The sequence below is a fragment of the Temnothorax americanus genome, unplaced genomic scaffold (genome assembly GCF_048541705.1).
Source record: "Temnothorax americanus isolate GAGA-0224 unplaced genomic scaffold, ASM4854170v1 Scaffold46, whole genome shotgun sequence".
Taxonomy (NCBI): Eukaryota; Metazoa; Arthropoda; class Insecta; order Hymenoptera; family Formicidae; genus Temnothorax; species Temnothorax americanus.
Genome location: NW_027509613.1, coordinates 856,399 through 877,766, shown reverse-complemented (window position 1 = coordinate 877,766; position 21,368 = coordinate 856,399). Strand labels below are relative to the sequence as shown.

General features: G+C 39.2%; 2 protein-coding genes across 8 annotated transcripts in view; one reads left to right on the top strand and one right to left on the bottom strand.

The window, feature by feature from the left end:
* Window positions 1-3,414, top strand: part of LOC143903401 (serine-enriched protein) — a 75,883-nt gene extending 72,469 nt beyond the window's left edge. For all 4 annotated transcript variants that reach the window (XM_077416957.1, XM_077416958.1, XM_077416956.1 and 1 more), the window contains exon 10: window positions 40-3,414. In XM_077416957.1, coding sequence (XP_077273083.1) covers window positions 40-241 — 202 coding nt within the window. In that variant the 3' untranslated portion in view covers window positions 242-3,414. The remainder of the gene's footprint in view (window positions 1-39) is intronic.
* A 638-nt stretch (window positions 3,415-4,052) lies between these two features.
* Window positions 4,053-21,368, bottom strand: part of LOC143903403 (uncharacterized) — a 143,446-nt gene continuing 126,130 nt past the window's right edge. For 2 of the 4 annotated variants that reach the window (XM_077416964.1, XM_077416963.1), the window contains exons 2-3: window positions 12,153-12,230; window positions 4,053-8,938 (exon numbers count right to left, since the gene is read on the bottom strand). In XM_077416964.1, the coding sequence (XP_077273090.1) occupies window positions 7,778-8,938; window positions 12,153-12,230 (1,239 nt within the window). In that variant the 3' untranslated portion in view covers window positions 4,053-7,777. Of the gene's footprint in view, window positions 8,939-12,152; window positions 12,231-12,321; window positions 12,465-18,862; window positions 19,658-21,368 lie in introns of those variants that run through there. The other 2 variants (XM_077416961.1, XM_077416962.1) reach the window with 2 other exon arrangements.

Below are 21,368 nucleotides of genomic sequence, written 5' to 3'. Positions count from 1 at the left end.
GTTCTTAAAATAATTTTGATTTAATGTAATCTATTGCAGCATAGGGCCAATCTTCGGTGCCGGAGCTGATCTGCTTATATCGAGCAACTGCAATGTCAACAAAGAGAGCTACAGCAATCTGCCGCATAGTTACGACGGGGACCACGCATCTAATCAGTTGCTCATGGGGGACTATCATTTCTCGGTAATCGACTATGAGGTTTTTACCCCAAGTCATCCTGCTCCTAAATCCAATCATTAAATTAATTACCGTGATAAAATCAACATTTGCATATACATTGCTTTTCTTTCGTAACAAATATTTGCATTATAGTGATTTACCATCCGCGGGAATTATTTCACATTATCAAAAAGTAATGGTAATTCACAACATACAAATCGTACTTCTATATTCATACATATCGCTTTAAAACAACGGCGTAAGCAAAGACTGATTATTTTTTACTCTTGTATTTTTATAATTATATTTTACTTATACCAGGTATATACTTATGCTCTTTCTTGAATAAATGTCACACCTTTTCGATACTCATTTGGCTTCGGCACTCGATAGTCGACGAAAGTAAGTATAAACGTACTCTCGCGGAACTACACGTAACAGACGATTTGTATGTTCGTTAAACAGAACATTGCGAAAAGCACGCATATGTGAGTATAAGGAACGAGAACGTATTCGTGAAACCGTCCGAGTATTCGTAGCGCACATACACATATGTACTATTTGAATATTCATATAGAAGTATTACGACTAAATGCGGCCATCTGTCATCCGACATTATCACGTTAAACAGTTATGTTTATAAATTCATCGTAGCCGACCATATATTCTCGTGTTTTTCGCCGTGTGGATTCGCGTATATATTAACATCAAAATGCGAGACTCAATTCTTCGTATTGACATCAGGACAAGACTGTATTTAATATTTCAACGAAATAATAATACATTCTTTTTAAGGAACTAAATAGTATCCGGATTTTTCATCATTTTTTTGGCTTAATATATTACTAATATTGATTTCAAATACATCTCTTTTAAATGTTGTAATCAGCAATCATACAATATCGAGATTCTATCATTTTCTATCATTTATTTTAAAGTATTTTAAAGTAATTAAAAACTTTTATTTTAACATTATTCGAAGATCATAATACTTTATGATTTTTTCTGTTAGATATATACTTCTAACTATATGATAAGGCATAGTCGTAGGTGAAATTATTGCAACTTTTTGTTCAAATTTTTAATGTAAATGATAAAAATCGGAAGAGAAACTGAATTATAGCAGAATATAATTTATCTAATCCTAAAAACCAAATTGAAAAAATTTAGTAGAAAAGTCACTGTTTTAAATATCCAATTCCGTAAAAAAAAGCTTTATCGTTTAAATTAAGGGAATGGGCACGTGTTTTATTTAAACGGATCATATTATTATATTTCAAGTGGTAAAAAAAATAATTCTTTTTATTATTATGTAATATCTATACATCAGTGTACACACAAATAAGTACTTACTGGCCCCGGTCCCGTTCTCACAAAATATGCCGATCGTTTATTTACAGATTGTTCACATCACTATCTAGCAATGTATACGAGATGTTTTATTTATTAGATGTACGTTTGACTAACGTGATGAAATAAACACAATAAACATGTCCAGGATAAAACGATTTCTTATATACATATACATATATTGTAACTGTTGGTACAATACTGGCCTTTATAGATTATATTCGATCTACAAGGAGTGCTTAATGAGAAATGTTAACAATAATCAACAATAACTAAATATAATTCGTTAAAATTATATACATCTTACAATTACACAACTGTATCGAAATATGAGATGCGAGTCTAGAATTGCGACTGAACAAAGAAATGATAATACATCTTTAAAATGTGAATTTTAAATACATGAACTCATAGTAATTTTTTAATCTCATGTGAGTGTAATTCGCGAGACACAGCATTTTAAAGGATGTCTATTCGGAAGCACACAGGAGAATTTTATATCAATTGTAACAATAAAGCACAACTTTATTTCTATGATGATTTAAGTTATGTAGAATATTCATATATCAATTCATACGTGTCTTAAAGATGTCTTTACGTCATCTTTTAGACATGCGTGCTGTCTGGGAAATGTTATTCCAACTGCAGATATTGTGATAAAATTAAAATTGCTTAATTCTCTTCTTTGGGAGAACACGTTGCCGGTGGCTGTGAGTGTATCGAATAAATCTTTAATTCTCAACGTTAAACAGCTTAATAATTTAGGATATTAAATCATATTTTTATCGAGATGAAAGAGTCAGTTATATATATTTTTTTATTTCTGATGTTAAATTTAATATATGAGATCTTAACTTTCAATCTTATAAATAACTATACAAAACCATATCGTACAATCGTCGTTAACTTCTCTCTCTCTCTCTCTCTCTCTCTCTCTCTCTCTCTCTCTCTCTCTCTCTCTCTCTCTCTTTCTTTCTCTACTTTCTCCGATGAAAATCTCAAAGTATCGATTGCCCGACACGTAGGCGATAGGAGCTACACGAATCGAACGATTTCTTCGTCTACCGGATCGCGGTTGTGTGTGTCCTTCGTGCGGCTTGCCTTAAATTCCAGAAAGGCACTACTGGTCGTGAACAAGTCTACAAATCGCACTGTAACTCCCCCTTAAAAGCGAAGCTGTGTTCGACGGTTATGTTGCCGCACAAAACGACGGCAAAAATCGTGACACCTGGTGAGAATCTAGAACCGAAATGCAGAGAGAAAAAAGCTTCCCCGAAATTCTCAACCACTCCTCGCGAATTCATTTGCGAAAGATAGAGGTCTTGAGGGATTCTCAAGTATCGCAATCGTAAAGAAAGGGATAGCACGTGCTGTTCTAAGTCAAAATCGATGTTCGAAGCTAAAACTATAAAATTTGTACATATATGTATAAAATGTTTTAAAAATTAATTTAAACATAAATCTACAAAAATTACAAAGACAAACCATATACTTAAAAAAGAAAAATGAAAGAAAGGCATTTAAAACATTTTAGTGATGATTATAGCAGCAAGACTTTATCTTTTAAATTTAAATATTCGATTGATTTGCATAGGAATCGAAATAAATTACATAAAAGTCTCTTTAATTTATATCTTGTACGTTAACCGTATCTATTAAGGCTCTTCCGTTATATTAAAAAAAAAAAAAAGAAAGTAAATGAATGAATGTGTGTGTGTGTGAAAATAGAAAACTCTTTCGTTTCGGATACTTCTTCCTCGCTACTAGATATACCGCGAGAGGATAAGGGGGCCACGGAGAACGCCGCCGCGGCGGAAACGACATCGGCAGCCGTGCAGGCGTTTGTAAGATGAAACGGCTACCGACATCGTATACCTGTACACGTGTGCGCCGCGATGTGTTCATCGGACGACGCTCGCGCGTCCTCCGTCGTTCATCTTCGTCTCGCGTGATTACTGTGAGCGAGCGAGCGAGCGAGCGAGGGAGCGAGGCTGGCTCGCGCGCTCATTAATTAAAACGGTGGTATCTCGTTAAAGGCGATTGGCTGTTGCGCAAGTGAGCATCGATCGGCGGCTCGCTCGCCTCGGAATTGAGACGTCGACCGTCGGCCGTCGCAATTTTTTTTTCTTTCTTTCACGACGCTCGCTCGCGCTCTGTCGAGTACAGCGTGCGCGTGCTCGCGCGTTTATAGCCTCGTGCGAAGCAAGGTGGATCGCGGGATTTCGGTTGTGCGCGAGCGAGAAGGTAATTAAGGGATGTACTGCGAAATCACGCCAATCACGCGGCCATTCAACATGTGTGTATCTCAGATCGTTGCATCGCTCTTCTGTGCAGCCGATCGCATGCTCGCGAAGGTTCGCAGTGTTCGTACTATCGATATCGGCGCAGCGGTGTGAATAGGTTTCGATTTTTTCTTACGCGGTTAAATATATAAATGGAGATTGAAGAGCTTTTATACCACGTATAAGAATGTAATATAAAATGTGGAATAAAATAAAATATAAACTATATATATGTGTAAAATATAAAATAAAATATAAAATACAGAAAATTATAACATTATATTTACATTTTTGATATGTACATTTTTTAAATTTAAAACTGGATTCTGCAAACGTATAGCATATGTGCAGCTACACGAAACGCCCTTTTCTTGTCAGATTTATCTGCATTTATTCGTCTGCTGTCTGTTTTGTTTGTTTGCAATAAGGCTTGGAAATGTTTGAAGGTATTGCTGTTCATATACGCGACCAATTGCCTAATTTTTCACAATACAAACATTCACGGATTAATCCTTACCAAACATCAGTTCGCTACGCGCATCGATCTTTGTAGCGCGAAAAACCGTGACAATATTATGGCCGTTATATCTAATACTAATGACTAACACCGCCATCAGTGCTCATTGTTATTACAGTCGCATCTTACTCCGCTTTTCTATTATTTATCACTTTCCCTCTTATATACTGCTCTCCCATTACTTCACGTTTACGTGACCCCGTGAACATGCGTAGAGTGAAAAGTGAGCTATCTTAAATTTGTACCTTTCAAATGTATATAACATATGTGCAAGATCTAACATCTATCCCATACGATACAATTTTACACATTATTAAACACACATACGCACTCATACCCGCGTAAACGTATATGTATATTAATATATGTATATTATATTATATATGTATTATATATTGTGTATATATGTATATGTCCTGCGTCTCTCTCTCTTTCTCTCTCTCTCTCTCTCTCACACATGCTTCCAGATATAAAAATAATTCTAAATCTATTAGACGGCTACATAACTTGCGTCAGTATTTACTTGGCACGTTATATTGTTAATAAACGAAAGTAATAGTAATACTAATATCGTAGAATTTTTCTATGACAAAGGTATATTTATTAATGTTTTTTAATAATAAAGATATACATTTTTGTATCGTGTTGCCGATGTGTTAATAGAAAATGTAAAGTATTTGAAACAAGAAATCAAAAAATGGAAAATATAAGTTGACATTACAAGATATTATCTTATTTTACAATAAATAAATTAATACAAACTTGAATTCTTCAGCTTTTATATCTGAAATACATTTAAGCTTGCTAATTATTAGTTTTGCTAGTGTACTAGAGTTTATTGCATTTTGTTTTTATTATAAAAAAAATTTCTATGAGCTATATTTTTGTGTATCATTGATTTTGCAATATTTGGCGATGCGTGAGTTAAACTATGAACTTTGAAATAGTAAAAAAAATTGTCATTTTCTTCAAAATATTTGTTCATTAATTGTTTTCGATGCATTTTTGATATCTTGTTGAAAAACAATTCTTTTCTTTGAACATGTTTTCTATAAAAGAGAGTAAAGATTTTTGTCTAACATACTTTACATCCAATTTTCTGTTAATAATCGTAAAAAACTCAAGAGTAAAAGTGTCTCTTTACACATCTGATTTTAACATGCTTGAGAAATGTTACTAGCTTGATCTCTTCATGAAATCAATAATTTTTCTGTTTTAATTTAAGAGAATTGAGTCAAAACAGAAAAATTCAAATAAGATTCTTCAACATCGCTGACTATCAGCGCAATTTAATTTAGATTATGCAGAATTATTGCGACAATAGTAATAATTTTTTTGAAACAATATTTATTGTTACAACAAGCGTACAAGTTTTTGTTTCTTTTTAAAATTTGCATACAATTATCTTTTTACTTTGGTTATTGACAAACAGGTCTCATCTTTTTCAATGACTTCACTCGCGAACATGTATTGATTTAATATTAAAATGTAAAATATTGTAAAATATAAAATATTTTTGGAACATTATATACATGCTTCCTAATATAATGTTCGAAAATATAATCTCATTCTACAATTAATTATAATTTTGGTTTGAGAATTCAGTGTGAGACATCAGTATGAGAATTTTAGAAAATTATTGTATTTAGAAAAATTGTCAGCGAACAATACAATAAGTTTTTAAAATTATATATTTTAAAATTATTTCTTTTATTTTTTAAAATTATATATATATTTTGAAATTATTTCTTTTATAATTTATTAATAATTTTTTAATTAAATGTAATTATTTTTTGCCAAGTCTATTAAATTACGCGAGTGGAATACAATTTTATTTTCTTACATATCAGATATCTCAGAGATCAAAGATTTTGATCTATTTCGAAGTTTTTATTTTTTCTTCGCTGTTTGCTTGCGGGTACACCAAACCAAGATTCATCATACATAAGCAATCGATAACCATCAGCAGAAGCGTAATGAAACTTATTCATCATTAATTTGCTTTTTCGATCAGCTCCTTTATCTTGTGTATTTGATGAACATCTGTTTGTCTATGAAAACATTCTAATAATAAAATATAATTGATATACATTTTATTAATTTTACTAAATCACGAGATATGCCTATAACTAATCGTATACTTAGTTCGTATACGTTGTACATATAGATGTATGTACAACAGTTTGTGTATGTCAACTTACTTTCCAACTGAACAACATTTAATGACCTTTTTTTACTAAAATTTTCTCGCTACTTTTTAACCCCATTTTTTTTCAATACTATATTTCCAAGGTTCGGTATATGTTAGAAATAATTGAATCAACTTAGAAAGTTAAAAAGATTATAGAATGATGATATCAAAGAACATTAAAATTCGCTATTAAACAGATTGAGAAAAAACGTGCTCCTCCATATAATTCTTATATAGAAGAAGAAAGTTATGCGAGGGAGAGAAAATAAAGATATTAGATAGCAGCTTTGGTCTTTTTACGTGTATTGAAATAAAAAAGTTTAGTCAGTATTCATTATATAATTAACCACAAATTTCTATATAAATACATATACTATATATAATCAAATATATATAATAATATATAATAATAATATATTATTATATTAAATAAAATAATATACATGTATTATAAATATATTCATATATATATATATTTGTTTATTTATATGTGTGTATATGTAGATATATGGTATAGAAATTTGTGAACTAGGATTTCCTTTATAAGATATAACTAAAATTTTTGTATTAAACTGGAACACTCATTCTTTAAAGCTGTTTCTCTTGGTTTGCTTGCTTTAAATTTTAGTACGTATAGAATTAAGTGAAATTCTCTCTATCTCTCTCTCTCGCTAACAGAAATATAAATACCGACGCAAATGCCTCAGCAATGTAAACTATTTTATTTCGTTACTTAAAGATTTAATCGACATAAACAAAACTTTTCCTACTTCGTATCTATCGAATGTATCGAAATATAATTTTCGTTGTTAGCGCACAATAACGATAGCGCTCGATTATATAAAACTAGAGAAGGGCCGTGAAGAAGATCACAAAAATTTGACCATTTCTAGTCTCGAACGGCACAAATTCGATTTTCTCAAAAGCTAATCCATATAGATTATTCCGCAACTTGATCTCGTGCATATAAACGACAGGACAATTAGGACGCGACGTGAAAGCTATTCGTGTACACGGAACCTTGTAATAAGAGAGTATTGTGATTAAAAACATTCTTTTTTTCCCTTGCACTATTCGTGTAAAGTTAAAAATGATATTATTCTAAAATATCCCCGTTTTTTTTTAAATAAAATAAAACTGAGAAACTGTATGTGAGTAAATTTAAATAAAGCGTGATACACTTTGTCCCAATAGGGATATAGGTGTATTAAAAAAAGAAAGAAGAACATCGTCATTTCATCTTAATCGTTCTTGTCCTTTCGAATTATAGTCAGATCTTAGGATCTTGTCGTTAAATCTATCGGTTTCTTCGCAACCGAGTTTTCTGCATCGCTGACGTTATCTATCTCATCGTCTGTCTCGTTCTGCAAATGATCACTAACGGGTGTGGTCGCGCCGGTTTTCATAGAGAGATCTATTGGATCGTCCTGCGGTGGTAGGCAGGCGACTTCCCGTTCCGGACTGCACTCGGCTGAGTTATCTCCGGAAAGTCGTATTTTCTTCCGCGGTCTCTCCGACGTTTGCTCACTCTTTAGGACCATATCCAGGCAAAAACGGTCGTTATTGTTATTTTTTTCGTAAGAGTCTTTTTCGTCGTTCGACGACGTTGAGATTCTCATCGCGGTCGTCGTAGCCGCGGTTGTTGTCACGGTCGACGTCGTGGCGGTCGTGGGCTCGTCGTTCTCATCGCTCGTAGTCACCGGCGAACGTTGCAGTATGCTGGATGGATGACTCGCCATGAGGGGATGTGATGGCGATGCGCTGTGCGTCGGATACATGTAGGGCGAAAACATGGCGAGATTGGGTGGCGGGAGGAAGGTTGACTGCAGGAACGACATATTGCTAAGTGGGAAGCTTAATGTAGGCAGGCTCAGAGCGGCCAAATCAACTGGCAAGTGCGAAAGCGGTCGAATACTATGATGCCCGGCGAAGGCCGCTCTCCTTTCGGAGACGTCGACGGAGCTGTCGCTATTGTGGGACTCGGGCGAGCTTATGTTGGGCGAGTTGGAGGTCTTGTAGTCGTCCGCGCTCATCATCAAGGCTTCGTCCCTGCCATGATTGCCATGGATACCGTGGATAGGCGAGGTCGCCGGATTACGTTGCTGTTGCGACAATTGATGCGACATGAGAATAGCCGGTTGGTAGTGCTGCTGCTGATGCTGTTGGCGCTGCTGCAACTGCTGTTGCTGTTGCATCTGTTGCTCCAGCTGCTGCTGCTGCTGCTCTTGGGTCTGCTGCTGTTGCAATAGACAGTGAATTTTGAACCAGTTCGATCGGCGACCGTATCGCGAGCCGGACTTGGACATCCCGACGTGCAGACATTTTCTCAGGCGGCAAGATTTGCATGCGGTGCGGTTCTTCTTATTTATCACGCACTTGCCGTCGTTCTTGCAGTCGGCGATGCTGCTCAAGTTGTTGTACGACCGTCCGAAGAAAGACTGTAACAAGAATCATGATCGAGCCAATTAGTACTAATGTACTGCATATATGAAATGAATTTGCTCACGTGCGTTAAAAATTAATATACCCCGAGAGGTCGGGTTGACGCGACATGCGATGCTAAAGAAGCATGAATTACGTTGGAGGATACGCGCGAATAAATCATTTTCTAGTAAAGAATTTAATTAGTTATACGCGAAAATTAAAGATTTAATTATATATTATAAAATATCAAGTCTTAGGGAATTAGGTATCTTATATATACATATAAGTACATACTTATCACCGTATACCTATATAACAAGAAAGAACAAAAGTACGTATATATATTGTATTCCGAGGATATTTCTTTTTACAGCATTGCTAAATTTCGAAACTTTAAAAATTCCCAAGATTATTAAAAGCTTGAAATATTCCTTGCCTTTCACTGCAATTTTAGGATTAACTTTCATATGTTTTTTTTACAAGTTTGTGGTGTTTGTTAAAAAATAATATCAGTTGTGCCGTCGATTCGTCATCGACGGTATCTTGAAATCATCATGCAAGCCACGTCCCAGCAAAGACGACGAGAAGAGAGACGAAAGGCTTGTGTAAATTATCGGCGCGACACTGCAACAAACGGCATTGTAACACTTGTAACAAGTACAACGCCGGAGTCGTTAACGTGTAACCGTACACTCTCGTTGTCTCATTCATGGTGTACGAGCGGGGGAGAAGGGATGTGAGCGGGGTCGATGGTCGGAGGCGCGTGCGGCTTGCTGTTCTCGTGCTAATTGCCCAAATGGTGCAATTCTACGTGATTCCGACACTGCGCTCGTTGCTTTCGTTACCGGAGATGGGGAACAACGACCCCCCCACTCGGTCGTCGCAAGATTTCTTTCTCTTTGTTTCTCTCTTTTTGCATAGAGGGAAATACGTAAAAAATTATCGCTCGAAATATCTCGGTCGTATAATGAATGGCGTGGTTTCAATGGCGTGGTTTTAAGATAGAATCTCCGACAGCACAAGGCAGGGTCTTACTAAATCTTCACGTGAAGAAAAAATACATTTTACAGAATAACATTCTCGAATACATGACATTTTTAATATTTAATTTTGTGCAAAATATTAAACGATTTTAAACGTATCGCCATTGCGAGCTGTCGCTTTTTACAGGCAGGTCGTTGCGAGACAGTTTCGGCTCGCCTCGCTTGGATTGATGGCTAGAATTTCCCAATCGTCGCGGTTTATATGTCGCTCGGCGCACAGCAGGCTCTATGTCACATCGCCTGCGAATCGGTGAGCGTTTAAAGGGACGCGCGCACGCGGCCGCGTTGTCCACTTTCGCTTTTTCTGCCCGTACGCACGCCATATTATTAATCGTTTCTGGTTCGTTTGTCCTGGAAACGAGCTCTTCCTGCGGCCTGGTGGTCCCGATGCGCGCATTGCCGAGACCTATGGGCCGGCATCGCGTTTATTTTCGCCGTCGCCGTCGTCGTCGTCGTCGCGCTTGTCCTCCACCTTCTTGCCGGGGCGAGACGCTTACGCGAGGAAGAAAAGGAACGCGCGACGCTTCAGAAGCGATGACACAATTGAGAAAATGCTACCGTTATTACTGGTCCCTCTTTCCCCGGGCCCCGGCCGTGCGGCCCCATCGTCCGTCGCGCACGCTGAAGTTATGCAAACGGTCCTATACTTGGAAGCCACGCTATATGCTCGTTTCGTGGCATCACGTTTGGACAGTTATTAGGTCTTCGGGAAACTCGTTTAGTACGTTTGCGAGGTAGGAAACAAAGGATTTGGGAAACTGGAGTCGTTTTTATTACTACGCGGTTAAATTCAAGAAGGGACTTGAGGAACAACGGTTATCATGCTAACGAGCGAAAGTTCATTATTATTCGAAATAAAAAAACTTGTCTCTTTTATATCTCCCTTTACGTTCTGCCTCTTTTGTCTTTCCCAGTGAGCGCTCGACTACGATGTTTGTGTAATTCAACATTTAAGAGTTTAATTACAATCGTTAAAAGCTTATTATTCAAACAGGAAAAGGGAGCAGGACCCGGGCGCACGCGAGAGATTCCTTCCTTTCCGTTCCGATCGCCGGGCCGCCTCGAGACGCCGCCGTTTCCGGCGCTTCGCACTTGTCCGCCACAATTGTTTCCGCCCTAGTTCACGGTTACGTCAGCACGACATTGTTTCGTTTCGTTATTTTCGTTTTCAGGCCCATCGTAGCATGTCAGCTCTCCCTTCTCCGCGCGGTCCCGCGGCCCTTCCCCGCCAACGTTCTCGTTTTTCTCGCTCTTCGAGCGCTTCACGCTTCGAGCGAGTGGCTTTTTCAACGCTGATGTGGCCGCGGGGATCGGATCGGTTTGTAACTTTGTAGCGTTTTAACTGAATCGCGGGCACGTGCACCAGCTGCTTTCGGACCATTTCGGACCAGGTTGACACGCATGCCTGACCGAACGTTTAACCTCGGCCACGGAGCGGCTCGTGAAAGCGATCGCTCGCTTGCGGCTCGTGGATCTTTGCGAAACCGGGAAAGAGCGTCGCCCGCGCGGCGCGGCGCAGCTCTCCGCTCGTCGCAGCGGCCGAGAAAGAGCGCGGCGAGTAAAACTTGGCTATTAGAGCGATGGATCAGGAGCGAGGTTCTCTCCTCTCGCGATCGCGGACGCACTTTTTCGATGGTTTAGGCGAGACCGATCTCCTTCACGTCCGCTGCCTCTCGGTAGAACGATTCTTCGGAACGCGAGTCTCCCTTTGCGATATTTCGAGCGTGCAACGCAAAGTACAAGATACAAGTTCGAATTCGATCTTATGTCATCACTTTTGTTTCATCCAATTTGCATGTACTTTCCAATCTCGATGATGTGCGGTATATAATTACGTATAGGTATTAAGTATGTAGAATGTAGCAGTGTTAGACGAGATAATAGAAAGCTTTTTATCATTGAGAATCTCCAGTAAACACCAAGTAACGCTAAATGCACTTACATGCAAGTTACAATTTCTTGCTCAACAACGCAAATATAATGTAACACGTATGTTACTTGACGTTTACTGGGTCATAATAAAGGCGAGAAATGAGTTTAAATTTAAGTAAAGATCAAGAGAATTCGCGTTATATATAATCGTTCCGTTAATCGGTTTTCAATTTTGCGCAGCGCAATTGTGCCGTAAGAAAGAAAAAAAGAGAGAGAGAGACAGAAAGAGATAAAAAAATTAAACAAAACTCACCTTGCAACCCTCGCAGGTGAATGCACCGAAGTGGAAGCCAGCCGCTGGTTCACCGCACACCTTGCACTGTTGGTTCATCTGCAATAGAAGACAATCGATTTCTGAATGCGTTAACGAACTGGCGGTGTACAAATGAATTACTCTGCACTTCACAATGTGAGAATATTACTTTGGCGATTAAATCGGAGAAAAATGTTCGGTTGAAAGATATTCGGAAAAATTTTGTCCTTCAGAAAATACCATTCTTCTTCTTAGTCGTTTTCCTCTCTGATGACTGAGAATCGTGACCTCCATAGTCAGTTAACATGTCTACAATGTGAATATCATTCTAAACATCTAATTATTTATTTATTCCCTTACCTCGTTGCCTCATAAATAGCAAATAAAAGACTGATTGTTATTGACACAAATTATAACCGCGACTTTCCTAACGTGTTGTGTGTTGTTCTGCTTTCCAGACTTTTTCAAAACATATAAAAGTTAATTTTCTTAAAAGATGCCAAATATTTCTCGGCAATATCTATATATAGGATGCGTATGAAATAGCTAAAATTATCAATTAATGATATAAACGAGATAATTGTATAATAATTAAATTTACCTACTATAGATTATTGTTTTCGCGATATTAAAAGATTAACGCCGGAAATTTTTTCAAGCGTCTTTGCTCCGCGCGCTTAAACAAATTATTTAATCGTTTAATATTTCTACGCTTAGTTTCAGATCTTACACTGAGAAAAAAAATTGTTAATCTCAAGAAATATTTAGTCCGATACGTTCAACTAAACATTTTAGTTAGTTAACTAAACATTAGTTGTTTCAACAATTTATTTAGTTTCTTTAATCGAGAATTAATTAATTCAACTAACGTTTAGTTAACTAACTAAAATGTTCGGTTGAACGTATCGGACTAAATATCTCTTGGGATTAATAAATTTTTTTTTCTCAGTGTACGTCGTTATTCTCGTATCAATATTTTCTGAATGATTCTGCGAGTTGTGAAAGAACATTGTTGGAAAATATTAGAGAAACTAACGGACCGTGTTAGATATATCGAAATTATATTGTGCATTTGCGACAGCAGAAAACGATCGTGCGACGCTTCTTCCAACGAATCGCTTCCTACGCGACGGAAACGAAAAGTAGATCAAACGCCGGCGGTATCTTTGACAAGTCGACGATGCAATCTTTATCGTGCGCCTACACCGATCGAGCGCACGATTGGGTAAGAGAAGAAGCGCGTTGCATAATGCGCCGCTTTGCAGTGCAGCGCGAGCGCGAATCACTGGATCGTGGCAAAGCGGTGCGTGTTACGTTCAACGAGCGGAAAACTCTTGCGCGCTTGCTTTTTTTCTTCTCTCGGCTGTCTCTGTCTCTCTCTTTCTTTCTCTCGCACCCGTGGCTTTCAAGTTCCTCGCCGACTCCTTTCGCCTTCTTTGGCCGATCGTCCAGAAAACGGACCGTGGCTCCGCGCGGTCTCGTTTTCACACCTCGTCGCACTTATTTCACGCCATGATCCCTTGCACAACGTGCATTTGCGTAGGCCAGCGGAACGATACCGTGATCGGAAACGGACGGGATACGGGATGGACCCCTGCCGTAACGTTTCTCGGCGTGACTCTTCTTTTTTTATTTATATATATATGGGTTCTTCCCTCTTTTTGACCGTTCGCGACATGTTTCCCCGACATTCCTCGGATTCTTCTCTACCAAAATGTGTCTGGCGATCACGAATATGGGACAATAGGAGGTGACCTAGATGCTTTGCCGCGGTCCGAGGGCATAACCGTACCCTACCTCCAGCGACTTTCATACGTGACAGACCGACGTTAAATGGGAAAGTAAATTTCAACTAATGGAAAAGACATCTGTTGTTTGATCAACGGAGTCTTTCCTGACCTACACCCAACAGTCGTTGACACTTACCATTTGCAGACGACGCCGTTTCTGCCGCGGCGTATGTAGCTGCGCGGCTCGCGCTTGCAATTCCGTGTTTGTGTTTTTTTTTTGCCCCACCTGCATTCGTATACACTTCCGTCGCGTCACGCAACAATCACCGCCATTTCACCCCAGTGCTTCGCGGTGGTGATCTGTTTGACGTACAGGCCTATTTTACGCTTGATAATTTATTTCGTATTATTTCGAGTCGCGTTCAGGGCGCAAATATCTCTTCTTACGTGATCGTTCTGTCGCCACGGTTTACGATATTTTTCTAACGTCGTCGAAAAACCGGCGGTATCCGTGTCGCGGCTTGCTCGGTGACGCTCGACGGCCGACAAAACCCAACGACATCGCCGAGCATTTCTCAATTGTGGTCAGATTATTCGGTACGATCTTATTAGCGACAGCCTCAAGGCTTCTCATTTTGTAAGCCTAATTGCTCGGATTTTTCGTAGATAAGAGCTGGATGACATTCGCGCCTGACGATGAACAGATATGATCCAACCGCGCGCCTGATCAATGGCAACCTGTGTTGATTAGAGGTGTGCATCCGGTAACAGGTAAGTCTCACTTGGTGATTCCTATGCACGGCAGTGCGTTCCGTGTCGATGCAATTGCGATGTTTAAATGATATTGTTGCCGTGCCGAGGTGTCGCAACATAGCACAACACAATGTCGTCAGATAAAATCAAACGAGGTTAACGGATTAGATTCCGCATAGAAATGGAAAAAATTATCAAATATAAATAATCACATATACTATAAAAATTTTCAAATATACATAATCACATATACTATAAAAATATAAAATATAAAATTATAAGTTATATAATTAATCAATTATTAATTCTCTCGTATATTTTTCTCTTTTTAATATATTTACTTTGTAACATTATTTACTATTTTATGTTATTTACTTATAATGTTCCTAAACATAACTTTAAAATAATTTTTAAGATGATGGACATGTGGCTATCAAGTGCATTTACGTACAACTAAATAATTTTTATTAGAAATATTTAAAGACAAAGATTTACAAAATCACCGTAAATAGGCAAGGTAAATCAAACGACGTCCTGGTTTTACCCAGGCGAATAATAAAAGCTATCTCTCGCTTCGCGAGAATTATTCGTTGTAATCGGGAATTTTACAATTACGTTCAACGACGATAAGTGGTTGCCGCACACTTGTTATGCCGATCTTTGGTCGCCGCGGTCGGTGCATATAAATAGCTGATTCACGCGGCTTGTTATAATCGTAATAGCCCGCGCGACTCCGCACGCGGGATTAAAAATTGCAAGCTATTATCGTGTGTCCCCTTCTTTTTAATTTCCGGGCGATCTTACGTTTTCCTCACAGCAACGAGAGAGAGAGCTTGACTGCTGTCCTTTTTACGCTAACCGTAACAAGACGTTATCGCGACAACATCCGAACACGAGAATACAAATCTGATATTTGGCAATGTAAACCATCTGGAAATCTTTGGTTCGTCGCCGAGCGACGGCGGCGGTCCATTTTTGCAGGCTCTATAATAAGCGCTCGTTTCTCGACATACGGCGACAAAACTCGACGCGTATTATCGCGTCGGGCGGATCGCGACGACGATGATCATCGTCGAGATCGTCGGGGACCGCCACGAGGCCTGACCTTGCGAATTGCGTGCAATTGTTGTGCCAAACGGGCACCGGCTCGCCGTGAGAATCGTAACGTACTCCCGCGCAAAATCTCTGCCCGGCGATCATTGATGATGGCTGCGAGGTGAGCATTTGTCATGGTGCTTACAAAGCGATCGATCGTCGTGTAATTTCTGCGAATCGCGCGCCGCGTTTGTTCTCCTTTCCCATGCTGACCTTCTCAACACCACTCGCTATTCTTTCATCACGAAAAAAAAAGGACTCTCCCGTCGAAGAGTATAGAGTTCAGTTTTAACCTTGATACGAGATTCCTTTATATATAGGCGCGCAGCATCATTTGAAAATTTAATATAAATTTAATCGAAATCGTAATTTAATTAAGTCGCGAAAGGATAGACACGAAAAAAATGAGAAAAAAAACTGCTTAAGCGGAAATAATATCACATAGTACAATATAATTAAGAAAAGCCAAATATACGAGCAAATAACAGATGCTATAGTTAAATTAGCTATAGTATATTGTTAGGGTAGACAAAGGCAATGTTTCTATTCTAGGTTAGTAAACTATAGCTATTGTTTAACTGTAACATTTTTTTATTTGCTCGTATTTGACCCTTTGACTTTTCTTTGTTTTCACGCATATATATATATATATATAACGAGCGTTTACTTATTTAGATATTTATTACATAATGTAATTTTACATTTTCACGTTAAGCTAAATGTTGAACCTTAATAAATTGAGTAAACAGAATTTCTTACGATCCCAATAATTATTACGATTGTAATACCGGAGCACGTGACAACAGAGTCGCGCAAGAATGTGCACCAAAAAAGAAATAAAACTGTAATCAGCCAGTCTATATGCTCCGCATCTCGCAGTAAAGGTAGTGGTGTCGATATCTTCAGACTTCAGAATCACGGAAGAAGACAGAAGTGGACTACACAATTTCAGGGATTTCCAGAGGCAACGGCTTGAAAGAAAAAAAAAGAAAAAAAAAGCGAAAACCATAATCGGAAAAAGGAAAAAAAGAAAAAATAAAGGAAAAAAAGGATAGATACAATAATGAGAAAAAACTGCTTAAGTAGAAATGGTATCTATTATATAATATAATTTAAAAAAGTCAAAAAGCCAAATACACACTAAGAAAAAAACTTTCTGCATGTTAGTAAATATTAGTTTGCATACAACTGTGACTCCATTTATTAAAATACAGAAAAATTTCCTTTTTATTAGTATACTTTTTCACTCAGTGCACACGAGCAAATAAAAGGTGTTAAATTAATTTATTGTTCTAGAGTAGACAAAGGCAATATGTAAATGGTTTTACAAGTGCGTGGAAAGTGGCCCATTCCGCGCGCGACGCGCGCGTGATAGACCACTTTCCACGCACTTGTAATATAAAATAGGGTATGTAACACGTGCGCGTGAAGTTGAAAATTCACGGGTGCGGAGTGGACGCACGAGCCGAAGGCGAGTCTTCCCGCACTTGTTACACAAATAACTATTATGTTATCATAAATACTTATATAGATTCCGTTCTATTTGACTGATTTGACTAAAGTGCAGAAGTAGATTTAATAAATCGAATTACCTATATTTTTCTACGCAAAAAGAGATTTTTTTCTCATCAAGTTAATAGATAGTGGATAATAATCGAAAACACGCGATTTCTGTATTAATTTATAATTTTCTTTGTGTCGAAACTATGACACGTGTGGAAAAGCGGCAAGGTTAAAAAAAACATTAAAAATGTTAAGAAAATGAAATATAAAGCTTTTTCTAAAGAGTTCGCAACAATGGCTAAAGATTTAATTGGCTTCTAACTCTTACGGTAAGACATCTGCCCGATACTTTAAGTCTATTTTTTTAAGAAGAAAGTAACCGTTTGTCTGAAAAGAATAAAAAACGTGCGGGATCGGGTACAGGCGTGTCTTCTCGTTGTATTCTTTCCATAAAAAAATATTTTCGCTTTATCCTTTCTTTCTCATAAAAAGAGTAAAAAACTTTGCCATTTCGCATTCTTTCCCAACATAGAGAAATTTTATGAGAAAAGGGACCAGGGGCAAGGATTTTTTTACGACGACTTTTTCCGGTTTACTTTTAATTAACGTCAAAGTGTATATGCGCTAAAAAATACAGGTTGCGATTTTTTTGTCGGTTACACATAAATGCGCTTTCTTGTTTCTTTTTTGTTAAACTATGGAAAGATTCATGTCGATATCAGAGCGTTGTGTGGAACGAAGCTGCCCGGCGGCGGCCGACGGGCGGTTCTTCTCGCTATCGCTCGATACTACCGTTTGAGAGATCGATCGTTTGCGCATCTATTCGCCCAAATTAACTGACGATCTCGACTGAGCGCATCTATCAACGCGGCAATCGATCGTCCCGCGGGGAAGCGACCCCGCGGCATCGCGCAACCTCATCTCGGCGAAACGATGATGGCTCCAGTTTGCGAAGAGCAACTTCCGTTCTTTCGAAACGATGCGGCGGCGGCGGCGTTCCGCAGCGCGCGTTTCTACCGATCGGCCTTCGCATTGCGCGCGACGCAAAACGCAACGCAACGCACCACGGCGCTATTTCCGATTCTATTGTCGTAACCGGGGCCCTCGATCGAATGCGCGGACGATTCGTCGCGGCGCGATGCCGCGAATAAATTCTACGGTTTACGAAGACGAGCGCGCGGGTCGGCGACGCACGCGCGTCCATCGGGCCTGACGAGCCGCGACCGAAAACTCATCGCGATGCCTAATCCGCGACGAACCGATTCCGTGGCGGATTCTCATCGCTCTCGCGTGTTTCGATCGCGCTCGCCGTTCCCGAGGCATGACGCGGAATTACACGGGTCGATATCATTAAGACTGCATCAAATACGATTCCCGGGCACAAGCGCGTCTAGTAAATTAGTTATCGCACTGAACACATAACCCTTGTGCTAAGCTGAATGACGTCGCGATAATGTCTCGTTACGATTGTAGCTCCAAATGTATTTTTTCTGTCATTAAACTAAAGAACGATTTCAAAAATAATGAGATGTCATTAAAAACTTTGATAGACGTTGCGTTTCAATATTATTTCCGGCGCACACAAATCCTTAATTTAACGACTGGAGTATCGAGAAATATATTACGTACTTTTGTCGTTACGATGAATTAACGTTGTGCAGATATGTAAACAGCATTCGGCAGCGACTCGATTTTAGATGAAGCATTCCATTGTATCACAACCTTTCCAAGGCTATGTCTCTCGAGACACTACTCGCCCTCTTATAAGATATTGAATTCCGCAAGATTTTGTTCATTGTCCAGCTGGCTGCAGGTAGAGGGAAGATGGCACAAAATCGCAGTCACACTTAGAAAACAATTTTCACTAAAATGTATGCGTTAAAAAAAAAAGTCTCTCGTCATAAATAAACTTAATAACTCCGGTCATGCACTATTCGATAGTCGAAACTGATTTCTCCGAAAAATAATCACTTTTCTTTTTCGCGGGCAGTTCCAGAATTCCGTCATGAATTCCGGATTAGCCGAAATGTCTGTATCTTCGGACTCGCGCCTCGTCGCGACTGCGTTCGCGCAACAGGTCGCGAGCCGACCGATGGCGTACGCGATGGCAAGTGTCCGCGATTGGCGAGACCGGATAACGGAAGAAGATGAAGACTCTTGACGCGCTGATGACCGTTAGGTGAATGACTTTGGTAGGCGAGGGTGTCCACATCGATTCTTGAATCGGCCCCCACTTCTGCACGTTTATTTTTCCGCGGTCCCACTTCGACTGCCTGCGATCGGTTCTCCGCTCGCTCGCTCGCTCGTTTTGCCGCGCGGATCGGCTCGGGTCGCTCGCGCGCTCTCGTAAGTATACCTCGAATGGGCCTTATGGGCATACTGTGCGACGGATCAGCGGAGAAGCGTGCACGGTCTAACCGAGTGGTACAGGTGGGTTGTGGGTCCTGTCAGACTGCCCTGGTGGGGATTCTGCTGGGGGACCGGATAATCCTTCTACAATGTACGGTGGGGGTACGAGGGAGGGGCTTCACTCGGTTACCCTCTCTTCTCGTCTTTTCCTACTCCTTTCTTTGCGTTATCCCTCCTATCCTTTTTCAGTATATCTATGATGCACCAGGCACTTGTAGACTTTTAAAGTTTGCGATACCGACAAGCCTTGCTTTCTGCTCTCTTCCTTGTAGGGAAGATCCATTTTATGATTTTTTATTTTTATGGATTATAATTTTTCGGTCAAGGAGAAAAACTGATGCTTAAAATCAGAAGATATGAAAAGCACAAACAAAAGAAAATGTTACATATGAAGCGGATTTAGAATGTTTATATGTTGTGGAAAGCAAAATTCCGTTTTTGTGTGAATAATAATATAACGATAAATATTAAGAAAATTGCTACAAATTGCTTTATCAAAACCAGGTGTTTTGTAACCGTCGTTAGAGTTAATTGGTTCCTTCTATATGGTAGGAAGGTAGACCTTAAAGTCTCTAATCTTTCTTTTGAAAGTAATTGAAGCTTACAATGTTACATAAAAAAGGGGACCCAGTTAAATATCCTAATTTTCCGATATACGTTACTACGTTCCACGATTAGTCTTTAAAAAAAAGATCTATATATACTTTCGTTTTCATCGCGATTAATGCCTTTTTTCCCCTGCGATGGCCTAATGTCGTTGAATTAGGGTCATTTTCGTGACTTTCTTCGAATAAGCAACGTGGGAAAGTCCCGTGGCTCCGGCGGCGATGGCGACGACAACGATACGTATATACGCTTCGCTTCTGTATCAAGGGAACGATTTACGGCAGTTCGCTTTACGTAATGATTCGCTATTTAGAATGTGACATTTAATGCGAGACGTCGATCCTCGGCGTTGTGCGTCGAAACGATTGCGTTACACGTGGCGCGACATTACACCGTTCCACGATTCGTCCAGAACGGGTACATACACATGACGCATTTGTACGTACGTACATACGCGTGTAACGAGATGACTCTCAAGACACGTCCTTGGAGGGACGACCGTGACGGCATGTTAAATCTCGGGCTCGTGCTTGATGGCCGATTAAATTCAGTGCTTGTAACGAACCGGTGCGGCGCGATCACGCTCGTTCGCTCGCCGAGATTTTCCCTCGTGCGTGCATGCTTAAATCGCGCCGCTTTCCTTCGGCATGCGTGCCGAGCGACATTTCGAGCGCGTGAAACCAAAATTCGCTCTTGCTCGCACGAAAATTTCACCGTCGCGTCGCCGGAGAAACACGCGAAATTCGCTCGACGATAATTTTCAACCGCGTCTGCGACGTGTGAACGACGTATCGAATCTTAGCGTTAACTACTAATCAGATCTAAATGTAAAACGATATAGTAAATTTGCACGAATCTAAACGATATTGTGGACTTGATCAGTAATTATAGTAATCCAGATCGGTAAATACTCTTCATACACGACGTGCGGCTTTTTCTCTTTGTTGTACGATTATTGAACTTTATTGTCACCGATATAACAGATGTTTTATCGATATAAAATATATAGGTTTTGATATTTTGATATAGTTATGACTGTTCTCTAAGAAAAGACTGATCTGAATCTAAAAAGATCACATTCTTTTCAACATCTCTGAACGCTAAATGGTTTTGTAAAGTC